Source organism: Glossina fuscipes, unplaced genomic scaffold (assembly GCF_014805625.2).
Source record: "Glossina fuscipes isolate IAEA_lab_2018 unplaced genomic scaffold, Yale_Gfus_2 112, whole genome shotgun sequence".
Classification (NCBI taxonomy): Eukaryota; Metazoa; Arthropoda; class Insecta; order Diptera; family Glossinidae; genus Glossina; species Glossina fuscipes.
The window spans coordinates 766,203-778,065 of record NW_023998455.1 but is presented as its reverse complement, the minus strand read 5'-3'; the positions used below and the strand labels follow the sequence as shown (position 1 = coordinate 778,065).

At 34.5% G+C, this 11,863-nt stretch overlaps 1 protein-coding gene across 4 annotated transcripts in view; it reads right to left on the bottom strand.

The window, feature by feature from the left end:
* Positions 1–1,381: 1,381 nt before the first annotated feature.
* The window catches only part of LOC119639642 (transcription intermediary factor 1-alpha), a 60,987-nt gene continuing 50,505 nt past the window's right edge, over positions 1,382–11,863 (bottom strand). Inside the window, exons 2-11 of one of the 4 annotated variants that reach the window (XM_038037165.1) lie at positions 9,515–10,616; positions 9,170–9,454; positions 8,983–9,066; positions 8,532–8,917; positions 8,332–8,461; positions 7,882–8,267; positions 7,607–7,781; positions 3,780–4,140; positions 3,569–3,692; positions 1,382–1,938 (exon numbers count right to left, since the gene is read on the bottom strand). In XM_038037165.1, the coding sequence (XP_037893093.1) occupies positions 1,531–1,938; positions 3,569–3,692; positions 3,780–4,140; positions 7,607–7,781; positions 7,882–8,267; positions 8,332–8,461; positions 8,532–8,917; positions 8,983–9,066; positions 9,170–9,454; positions 9,515–10,616 (3,441 nt within the window). In that variant the 3' untranslated portion in view covers positions 1,382–1,530. Of the gene's footprint in view, positions 1,939–3,568; positions 3,693–3,779; positions 4,141–7,606; positions 7,782–7,881; positions 8,268–8,331; positions 8,462–8,531; positions 8,918–8,982; positions 9,067–9,163; positions 9,455–9,514; positions 10,617–11,863 lie in introns of all 4 variants that reach the window. The other 3 variants (XM_038037164.1, XM_038037166.1, XM_038037167.1) reach the window with 3 other exon arrangements.

Here is an 11,863-nt window from a genome sequence, read left to right as displayed (position 1 = left end):
TGAACATATACATATATACATATACATATATATATATATGTAAACATATATAGACAACAATAAAAACTTAATAAATAAAACGTATACATTAGAAATTACATAAATATCTTCTTTAGATGGGTCATGAAAATAATAAACGAATTATTATTCAATTCTTTGCAAAACTATCACAAAACAAGAAAGAAGCCTTATATTCGACTAGTGCCGAGCCCTTTTAACATCCACCACTAATATGTTTACTAAATTTGATTAAAAGAAGAGCGAAGGCGAAGAGCTACAATCGTCTGTACAGTGTAGCGCATGGGTAGGTAGCATCTTGCCGGTAATTGTACAGATCCTGGAAAACTATACTATATATAAAACTTTTTAATAATAATTTTTTTTAGGACAGTATTCTCGGGATTTCTCTGTTCAAGGCTTAACGGACCTGGTCAAAGCATTTTACCTTGAAGCACTTTAAAGCTAAGCTTAACGAGTTTAACATTTTTGTGTTCATAATCGAGGAGGACAATTAGGAGTAGTACTAGGAGGATGTGAATTGGAAGACCCCATGAGTTATGAGAGAGAGAGAGTGAGAGAGAGAGAGAAAGAGAGAGAGAGAGAGAAGAACGATGCGATAGATGAATATCGCTGAATCGGTTTTGCTGTTTCTTCGATGAATGCTTCTATGTCTCGTCTAACATGTATTCTGTCTGTAGTGGGCGTGAATTAATCGATAAATAGATTCGATATCTTATGTATTTATATGTTATTTTGTAGGTCCTTAATTTTTTACTTTCAAAAATGCCAAGTTCAAGTATGATAATAAAAATCTTAATTTATAAGGCTAATAAATACAATAGTAGTAGTAGTAGTAGTAGTAGTAGTAATAGTGGTAGTAATAATAATATTACTCATATATATGTATATATACACATCTATGTCTGTGTAGATATATTATTACAATTAGTATATATCGTAAATATATGCTTAAATAAAACCGAAAGTTTTAAAAATAATTATATAAGAATATTTGGAGAATTTTGATTTAATTTGTTAATTTTTTTTTTTTTTTTTTTTATAATTTATATACAATACAATGTTAAAATCATTTCGTATAAGTATAAATATATATATGTATAGAAATTTGCTCATTAGTATTTACTTTTTCTTATAAAATAAACGCAGTTTTATTTTTAGAAATTCTTTTTTTTTTTTTTTTTTTTTTACAATTCAATAATTAAAAAAAATTGTAATGAAACAAAAAAAAAAAAAAGTTTTCTTTTTCTTTTAAGTTTATGTAAAATTTCTGTATGTATTTAATTACTACTTTATTATTATTATTTATTTTTATTGATTTTTAATTCCTTTCTTCAATAACATTTTCAATTGGTTTATCATAAATATTTTCATATAATGTTAAATTAACGGTTGCATTGTTGTTGTTCCTGCTCCTGTTGTTGTTGTTGTTGCTGCCGTTATATTGTCTATTTGATTTACTGGACGCCAGCTATTGTTGTTGTTATTGCCGTTGCCAGTTAAAAGTTTATCCTATTCCGCTAAACGCAGCCTTTTCGATGAAATGCAACCATCATCGTTATTATCATCCAAGCGTATTAAACCGCCCGCACTTGTTGATCCCCCACCTCCGTTACTGTGGTGGCTACTGCTATTACTGTTACTATTTATGCTTAAAGCTCCTGCCGAACCGGTACTTTTACGACCACCATTCTCCATCAAAGATGGGGACGGAGCTCCCGGTGCTGGTGATGCTGACGTTGAAGCGCCGCCACCGCTATTGCCATTACTTAACTGCATTGCATTGGAATTATTATTAAGTATAGCAGATGAATTATGATTTATATTTTTATTCTTCACATAATTCGGTAACCATTTGGTCAATTGTTCTTCAAAGAAACTTTCCAAATATTTGGCATTTGTATAGGTCTTGGAGTCCTCCTATCACAAATAGATATAAACAAAAAACAAAAAAAAAAAAAATTTACATAAAAATATTTAATAATCACCGCGAAATATATATTATTCTATACATATGACCTGTTTATTGTGAAAGTGACGTAAGTCTATTTACGTTCAAATTGAGATATTTCAAGTTTTGCGGATGTAAATCTATCAATACAGTGTTTAAAAAATATTTTTTTGAATTGCTATAAATAGACTTGGGCCACTTTCAAAATAAATGGCTCACATATTATAAGTTGCTAGCTAAAGTGAAATTTAATATAGGTCTAGAGGTGAGAAAGTTATCGCATTTCGTTTTGGGTTCGAATCAATTAATGCTTTTAGCTTTAGCTCGCGTACGATATTTGATTTGAATAATATAAAGCGCGATATATTAAATGTCTCTATTACGATATGATCCGGCAGCATTTTCTAGCTAACTATACTAAATAAAAATCCTCCTCATCAAGTCCGTCTTATTTAAACATATATGACTTTCTAATAATCGTCGATGGGCAGTTGTTCACAGTTAATTGATAACCCCCCTGGCATCACTCAGAAACATTAGAAGTTCTTGCACGCAGTTTGACATGGAAATTCCTCTTTTTCCCAAAAGATATATAAAAATGGTTTTTCAAATGCACCTAAGTATTCCGCTTTTCTCATCGGTCCGTCTGTCCGTCTAAATTTTCATGTTCGCAAAATTCAAAATGTCGCAAAAGAATTTGAAAAACGCCTATGACGCTTACATGCATATGCAACAAAAACTGTAAACACTCTTTATTTTCGTGTTTTTTGCTTCTTGCTTATAAAGTACAACACAAATGTATCATATAAATCCCCACTTTTATTTTGAAAATAGAAAAAATCCGCCGCGCCCACTTAATATTATAGAGCATGAAAATTTTGTTCTTTTCCTTTTTTTTTTTTTTTTAAAGTCTTGTTTAGGATAACGGTGGTACACGGAGTACACAAGAATTGAAATGTGAAGCTAAGATGAAAGCTACATCCGATCAAATTTAACAATGAGCCTGATTGCGCTTACATATAATAATTAAAAACCTCATGACTAACTCATAGCATAAAACAAGTAAGAACGTTGTAGTAGGGCAACGCCGACTATTACATATTCTACATCACTTTGTTTAGTACGTGTCATGAGAATCCTTACATGCGATCGTATCCAAAAGATAGACCTACATTATCCAAATTCGGTTCCATACCCGTAAGAGCGGGTTGAAAAAATTGTCTCAGCCATAATACTACCACTTAGCAAAATCTGCCGAGAAATTTTGAAATTTGCAAAGTTTCCCGGTATAACGCCCTATTCGGAAAAGCCGTTTTCCCATATGGGGATTAGTAGATTGTGCCTGGGCCACGTCTGATCATCATATCTCAAAAATTGCGACGCGCAGCTTGCACACACATGTACATGTGTAGATATATTTAGAAAATGATTTTCAATCGTCTAGCTCGTGGGTCTAGCTTAAGCTCTTCTGGGTGTTACATGCATGCTTAAAATACCTTACACAACTTGTGGTGTTCAAAGTTTCTTACTTGTTTAACTTAACTTATTATTAAAAGTTTTTAAAAAAAAAAGAAAAGTTTTTATTACCGCATTACTCACTTGATAGAATAAATAGGTGTTTCTAAAAATTAAACGGACATCTGAGATAAATGAAGCGATATCTTTGTAATGATTTGGGCTGGAGGGATCCAATCTTGTGCGTATCACATCCAATGACATTGGACTGCAATGATAATAATAATAATAATAATGATGAATTGGATAAAGAAAATAAAAAGAGAATTATCTCGTCTCATATATATAAACTTACTTGCATATGATTTCGTAGTAGGCTGTATTTGTTGGCGATTCCGGTTCGCGAAATTGTAAGCTTTGCTCATATTGACAATATAATTCTAAGCAGATGCGTTGCAAAATTTGCAATTCAAGACGACTCAGTTCACCGGGATTCTTTTGCATGTTATCTACATTGTTAGCCAACTCCTTAAGGTTAACGCATAATAAACATTGCCAGCTTTCGCTTTCATCGGGCAATGAAGAAATGGCGGGTATATGACAATTCTGATGGAATACTTTGGGACATTTGTCACAGCACATTAGCTCACCGCCATCCAGGCAAACGGCACACCAATCTTCATTGGGATCATCTTTTTCGGTAGTTTTATTGTGAACTGATTAGTTTTTGTATTTTATTGTAATTGTGTTTTTTTAAGATTTTTTTTTTTTTTTTTTGCGAAAATTTCAATTGGAATTTTTTTTTGATTTGCGATTTTGTTGAATGAAGTGAAGGGTTAGTAGTAGTAGTAGTAGTAGTAGTGGTAGTAGTCAGAGAGACACATATTTTAAGAGAGCAATATTTTTGGCAAATTTTTGCAATGAATTCAATGAATTATTGATATTTTTTTTTTTTTTTTTTGGAAAAGAAATAAACAAAGCAAAGTTTTAAGGTAATTAAAAAACTACTGTAGCAGGATGGCTTTAAAAAAAGATTTATTAATACTTTGATTAAAACCAAAAGCTCAAATCAAAACAAACGAAACGAAACCTTGCTTAAAAAATCATGTAATTAATATTTAAAAGTTGGAAAACTTTTTTTTACTTATTTATATATATATATATTTTTTTCATTACTTTCCCAAATAATAAAGCTTTGAGGCACAATAAAAAATAGCTGATTTTTTTTTAAGTGTTTCAAAAAAAAAAAAAAATTTAAAAAAAGTAATGAACAAAAAAGCATTAGCCGATAATACCGTATGTACATATACATATGTATATATATGTACTGCTGTGTCCAAAAAGTAAGATCAGTTTAATTTTTTCTCTTTTAAATCTATATATTATTCCTCAAGCAAGTAAGAAAATTACATTTGGTCGGGACCGAATTTTTTTATACCCATCACCGTTTACCACTAAAAAAAAAAGACAAAAGAAGTAAAAAAATTCTCTTGCTCTATAGTAAGGAGTTTTTTTCGTAAAAGCGCGTGCGTGTTGTAGACGTGTCTTTTGAAAAGTTTAGGTCAATTTCAAATTCTTTTCGAAATTTGCAAGCTTCATTTTCGTTAACGGAAGCATTTTTACCATGAATACTAAAAAGTTGCGCAAACAGACAGACGGATAGACGAACAGGTTTAGGTGCATTCCAGGTTTTTGAATTTGAAACCCCTTATGGGGTTTTTGAAGCTTGTTTCTGCGCGTTATAAAGATATTGGAAAAATAACTAAATTTTGATAGACTACACATATTGGGCAAGGGTGGTCAATTTTTCCCATTTTTGTGCGCAAACGTTACAGCATCGCCCATACAATATGAGCTCAAATTTTTGTACATATATTTGCTGTAGTTTATGAGTAATGAGCAGCAAACCAAATTTTTCATTCCCATTGAATAACAGAGGTATTCTCAATTTATGTGTTGGTGCGGTCGAGTCCTTCGACCAATTTGGCCCATTTCCAACGATTTTTGACAAATCTGAAGTCGATAGCTTCGTTTTTGGGATCGAAAGATTGTTTACAATAGACGGACAGGAGGAACATGCCTAAATCGATTTAGGCTTTGATGCTGACCAAGAACATGTACACTTTATGCGATCTCGTGGTGCTTCTTTCTGGGCGTTACAAACGTTCTGACAAAATGAATATACCCCTCATCCTTCGGTGATGGGTGTAAATATATTCCTTACTAATTGTTTGATTTGGGGGAAGTAACTCATAGTGTCAAACACTAGACTGATCGTGGAAAACTATGAACATGTAACCTAGATTTTGGAGCGACTTTAAAAAAGTTGTCCACTCTCGGCTCATCTTTTGCACGATATTCGCTCGACAGGTTAATTACACACTGACACAAGTTTCATTTTCCATGAGAATACGTTTCATGATGCAGTGGGAGTTGGAAAACAAAATTTCACCTAAGAAAATGAAAATCGGAAGAAATGCCTTTCGCAGTTGAAAAACGAGTTCGACTAATGATGTCATATTTGTGACACAGATATCTGTCACAGTGCTATCCATTATAAAAAAAAAGGTGCATCTGATCTCCGATATATCAAGCAATTTAACTTAAATATTGATCTTACTTTACGGGCACAGCATTATATATATATATATATGTGTTCTTCTGACAAATAATTATATGTGCAAAATAGGCTTTCATTTATTCCGTCCAAAAATTAATGGTAAATTATTTTTAGATTTACAATACAGTTTTGACAAGTATACACCCTCTCCAAGCGGCATATTCGATATTTAGCAATAAATTAAAAATATGAGTGTTGCAGCCAAATATAGGCACTGTCAGGCTTCAATGTTGTAACGAGACAGCGTGTGCAGCAACGATATATATATATGTATTTTCTCTAATACGGGTCAATCCCTTAGAGGATTTTTTCAGTCATATGTATATATACCGTTACTGAAGTAGCCGGCTAAACATGAGTCCCCACCTCTCTGGGAAATACTTTCCGCCCAAGATATTTTCAAAGCCTAAACAGTATTCTACGCTTACGGAACTTAAGCTTGACATGGGAGAAGCTTGCTGTGATCGCTTTGACAAACTTGCAGATTACGACAAGTCCTTACTTGGAAGGACAACGTTTGACACTGTCTTATTAATTACATAACACCATGGGTTTAACAATAGAAATTAATGTTAAGTTTCATTTTTTCACATATAACTATTTTCTATGATGTATATAAGAAACATATATATATATATGTATATATATATATATTTATATATAAGGTTAAGGTTATGTAATTTTTGTCTCTTTTATATACACATGAAAAATGAAGAAAATTGATTCTTCAGGTAGCACTGGAAATAAATAATGCATTGCACATATAAATATTTGATAGACGTACGTCTTGAATTCGAGATGTATTTTTGTTAAGGATTTCTATATGAGCGGCTGCTTAAAAATAAAAAAGGCTAACACATTTCTGAACTTTTCTATTTTTAATACTATTAAATTATAATTATTTTTTTTTGCTCTTGAAATATAAATTGGAAATCTTCTTACTGTACTCAGATTTGCTCCCTAATATCAAGGCCCTATCTATATTTATATAAGGCAAAGATTTCTTCCTTTCCTTCCAATTTCTTTATCTATTAAGTGATTATAAATTCGAATAAAAAGCCGTGTGCGATAATCACTTGTCATGGTGAAATAGTGATATTGATTAACCTCTCAGATCTCCATAAGAGAGAGAGAGAGATAGAGAGAGTGAGAGAAAGAGGCAATTGTCTCGCTAGGTTACCTTGTTAGGTTCTGAAATCAGCATAGTTTCTCCAATATGAACGGAATAGCAAAACGAATACTTAAGATATCTGAAATACTACGACTTAGCGAGTCCATAGAAAACAAATTGCGATTTGTCATTTGTAACTCGATACTGCAATTACTGCAGAGGCCGAGAAACATAATAATTTTTCATCATGAGCTTAGCTACACTACCTAATAATAAGTTAACCTACTTTTCCTATGTCTTGTGAAATCATAGATATATACCGCCTCATTGAATGATCAATCAGTTAAGGTTTTAATTAATTTTTAGACTAAAGATTCCAATCATAACGATGAAGTTACAAAAATGTAATAAACAAATTTTTTTAAGCGGCTTAAGATGATAATTAACTTACCCTCTTGTGTATTGGATAAATCTGTGGAACTGTGAACCTGAGGTGATGTGGTTTTTGTACGTCCTTCTGGTAATACTTGAACACCGTTCGAATCCAATTTTGCTATGGTTGCCATAAGATCGTTAATTGAATCATCGCGTACTTTATCAATGGGTTCAGTAAAATCTTTCGAGTTCTTTTAAATGCATTAAATAAAAAAAAATAATAATAATAAAAAAAAATTGAACAATCATCACAGGAACGAAAGTTGTAATTATGCATATATATTAACTTACTTCATGAGTACTGGGACTGGGAGTTTTAGGATTGGTTGAGGTGACATTCGGCAGGATCGAGACTGCGGGACCTAACCCTAGCGAAGCGGCATTTAATAATGAATTGCCGGCACTGTTTCCGCCACTTACAGATAGGCCTCCCCCTCCTCCGCCGCTACCACCACCACTACCGCCACCACCACTTATACCCATGACGCTTCCATGTCCACCGCTACTACTACTGCTGCCACCAGGCATACCGTGACCTGATGATGAAGTACTACTACTGCCAGTTGAAGGTGGTGTAGTATTTTTAAGAGTATTTAATGATTTTAGCGATATTTTAAAATTTTCCGTTTGACGGCCATTGGGAAATTGCATTAGATTGTGTCCTTGTTGCGAACAAGCTAACCCATGACAGAAAATTCTATTATTTTAAATACCTAGATTTGACGAGACATCTTGACTTACAATTACTTTGGGCTGATTGGGGTATATGCCATTTAGCCATTGGTGCACTGGCGGGACCCCCTAGACCATGCGGGGAAGTTTGTGGATGTCCGGCATTATAATTTGGTTGACTGGTATGAAATCCCATACTCTACACAAATGAATGCGATTATAAACTCCAAAGCTTTTTTAGTTTACTTTCTAACGAGAAAAAAACTTACATTTTGCATGGGATTACCCATCATTTGAGGCCTTTGCATAGCACCTGGGGAAGGTATTTGACTTCCGCCACTTGAAGCCATGGCTGCTACGGCCGCCTGTTGTTGAGCATGACTGGACATTCGTTGATAGTTTGGAAAACGTGCCGCGGCAGCAGCCGCTACGCTATTATTTATAAAATTTGGATTGTTCGGTCCACCAGGCGGAAAACTTGGATGCTGCTGACCCGGTGGACCGCCCATAAAATGCGGCCTCATTTGTGCGCACATTTGTTGATGTGGTGATGGGGCGCCTTGAGGGCCTGGATAATTTGGCGGTCCATTAAATGACATTGGCTGATTGGGACTTTGTGCGGCCTGATTATTTAATAAGCCTCGCAGACTGATATCTATAAAATATATGCATGAATATACTGTAATATGAAAAAATTTCTTATTTCTTCTCCTGGCATACCCATATTTTGTGGATGTGTTGAGGAACTAACATGGGGTTGTCCTTGTCTTTGCATACCCACCGGGGGCATACCACCATATCGTACTATGGAGATTAAAAATATAAATTTGATAAGTATAGATAATCTTAAGGCAAATTGTAGTTATTTACTAAAAAAGATTTGAACGATTTGTTAGCCTACCCTTACCTGGCCCTTCGCCAGCATAGGAGCGGTTCATTTGCATGTTATTAAATTGTTGTTGTTGCTGTTGAGGTGAGGGACTATTATATAAAGGTGGACCATTTTGAGGACCAAAACCGCCTGGTGGGCCCGGAGGACCCGGAGGTGATATCCCGACCGGCATTGCCCCAGGACCGGGACGTAATGGCGGTGCCATATTTGGACTTGGCTGTTGTCGTGGTGGTGGATTCGTGCACGGTGCCGGCGGATATGGCTTGCCATCCACCACTATGGTACCAAGTTGTGAGATAACTGCAAAATACATATATTTAGTATTTAGATGAATTATTATATATATAACCGCTCACTCACCTTTCTGCAGTTCGGGTATTTGATTCATTTGTATTTGTATGCGTACTGGAATTTCCGGATTGGGTATATCAGCGCGCTGACATTTGAGTTTTTGCAATTGATTTACTAACGATTTCTTGCTGGATAAGATTGCATAATCGCTACCCTTTTCCAATGCGTTACCCATAAATTCTATACAATGATCGGTATGATCGGCCAATAATTGCAAATGATCTTTCTTTTCAATTAATACTTTCAGTTTACTATCGCAAACTTCATTTAAACGCATAATCAATTGTTTGCCCCGCATATTAACTGTATTCGTAATTTTTACAACCATAGCGGTTACTTCCTTAATAAGTTCTGTTTTTTTATCACCAATCATTTTTTGACGATCATCGATCACTTGAGTAGCTGTACTTAATAGAAAACGTTTATAGTTAATTTCCGATAATAGAGTAGATAGAGATTGTCGCGTTTCGGTAGCAATTTCATGAGCAAATTTATATTTATGATCGCGATGATCGCTTAATTGACAATCTCGACATGTCAGTTTTTCGCATGTCTCGCAATAGAGTGAGTATTTCTCTTGTGGATGCAGGTGACACATATGCAATTTATCGACACCAGCAGTGCCTGGTAATTGTTCATTGTTAGCCTCTTCTTTCGGTTTAATCGTATGATCCTTGGTTATTTTGAGTCGTTGATGAGCTTGCACACAACTATCGCATATATATTCGGAACAATCGACACACCATGAGGTCGCTATAGCATTATCCGAACAACTGCTACACTGTATACTGGCCGAGGCTGACGTCTTTGTACCCTCGGTACACGAACTACCATCGGCTGACATTTCACCGGCCGCCGTACACTGTTCGATAAGAAACTGATTGTCAATTATTAATTCATTCTGTGAGGCCATATTACATATAGGGCAGTGTATCAGCGGCGGCATAGTACGATCCAATTCAACGAATTTGTTATGCACGCACTGAGCGCAAGCTATATGCAAACATTCCAATAGCTTTGGACGGTCGTTAATACCCAAAGTCTGAGAACACCAAACGCATTTTAACATAGTGGCCTTTGGATTGTTTGATGAAGTAGATGTGGATTCAGACTAAAAAAAAAGATAGCACAAGCAAGCAATAAGGAATGAAAAATCTCAGAAAGATCCAAATTTTATTTTTTTTTTATTTTCAATTTTTTCTGCTTTTTATGGCTGCAAAAGGCATATAAAGATTTGTAAATGATTATTAAATACTAAACTTGACAGTCCTAATCACTAGATAAGATAAGAGCGTTCAAGGGTGGAAAACTATAAAGATAATACACTGCGTGTGCTGTGTGTATATGTGTCAGGCATTCGTATAATTTCAATAGTATTATTAAAAGGAATGAATTTTGTTTATAAACTTTTTGTGATTATAATTTTTTACGCCCTACACCATCCACTTGAGTTTGCGAGCATGCATACAATACCCAGAAGGACTTGATATAGACCCCATCGACCAATTTAGAATCACTTTCGATCCGTCTGTCCGTTTCCATTCTTATGTTCCCCCGACAAATCGCAATTTTAGAGATATTTTGATAAAATTCGGTACATATCGATGTGTTTTGGCCCAAGGACGAAGGCTATTGAAAATTGTTCAGATCGAAGTACTTTTGCATTTACTTCTCATGTACGGCACTATTTTGAGAAGTGCGTATATGAATAACTGTACTAAGCGAAACGGTGTAAGTTAATAGGCCCTAGACTATTATAACGTTATTTACTTGTTTTAATGTCTAGTGGTTTCGTAATGAGTCTACCTTCTAAGGTGAATACGTGAAAATAATCCTTCGTGAACTTGTTACCGCGAAATCCGACAGAAGTACAATCGTCTCCTCAAAACTCTCTGAAAAGCCATTTCATGATCTCAGGGTGGCATGAAAATACTCGAACACCCTCTTTTACCTTACGATACTTGTACCCACCGGTGCCTATCTGTAATATGTAGGATGGGGTGAATCGATCCTTAAAATGTATGTATAGGTCCAATTTTCTTATTATATAGTTTTTGGAGATCAAAAATTTATCTAAAGTAATCTTTCACGTTGCATGTCTTGTGGGAAAAATGCGAATTTAAAGAGCAAGGGCATAATAATCTATGGGAAATAAAGAAGGAAATGTTAAGATAACTACTTCTTGGTTTGTTTTCATTTTGCTTTACCCTACGGTAAACAAGAACAAGAATGTTTGAGCTAATTAGCAGAAAGTAATGATGGCGAGCTTTTATTAACATGATAAGGACATGCAGTGAAAATAGTTTGTAAGGGGAGATATTAAGGGATTTCATGCTTATTTTCAGTTTTCAAGAAGAA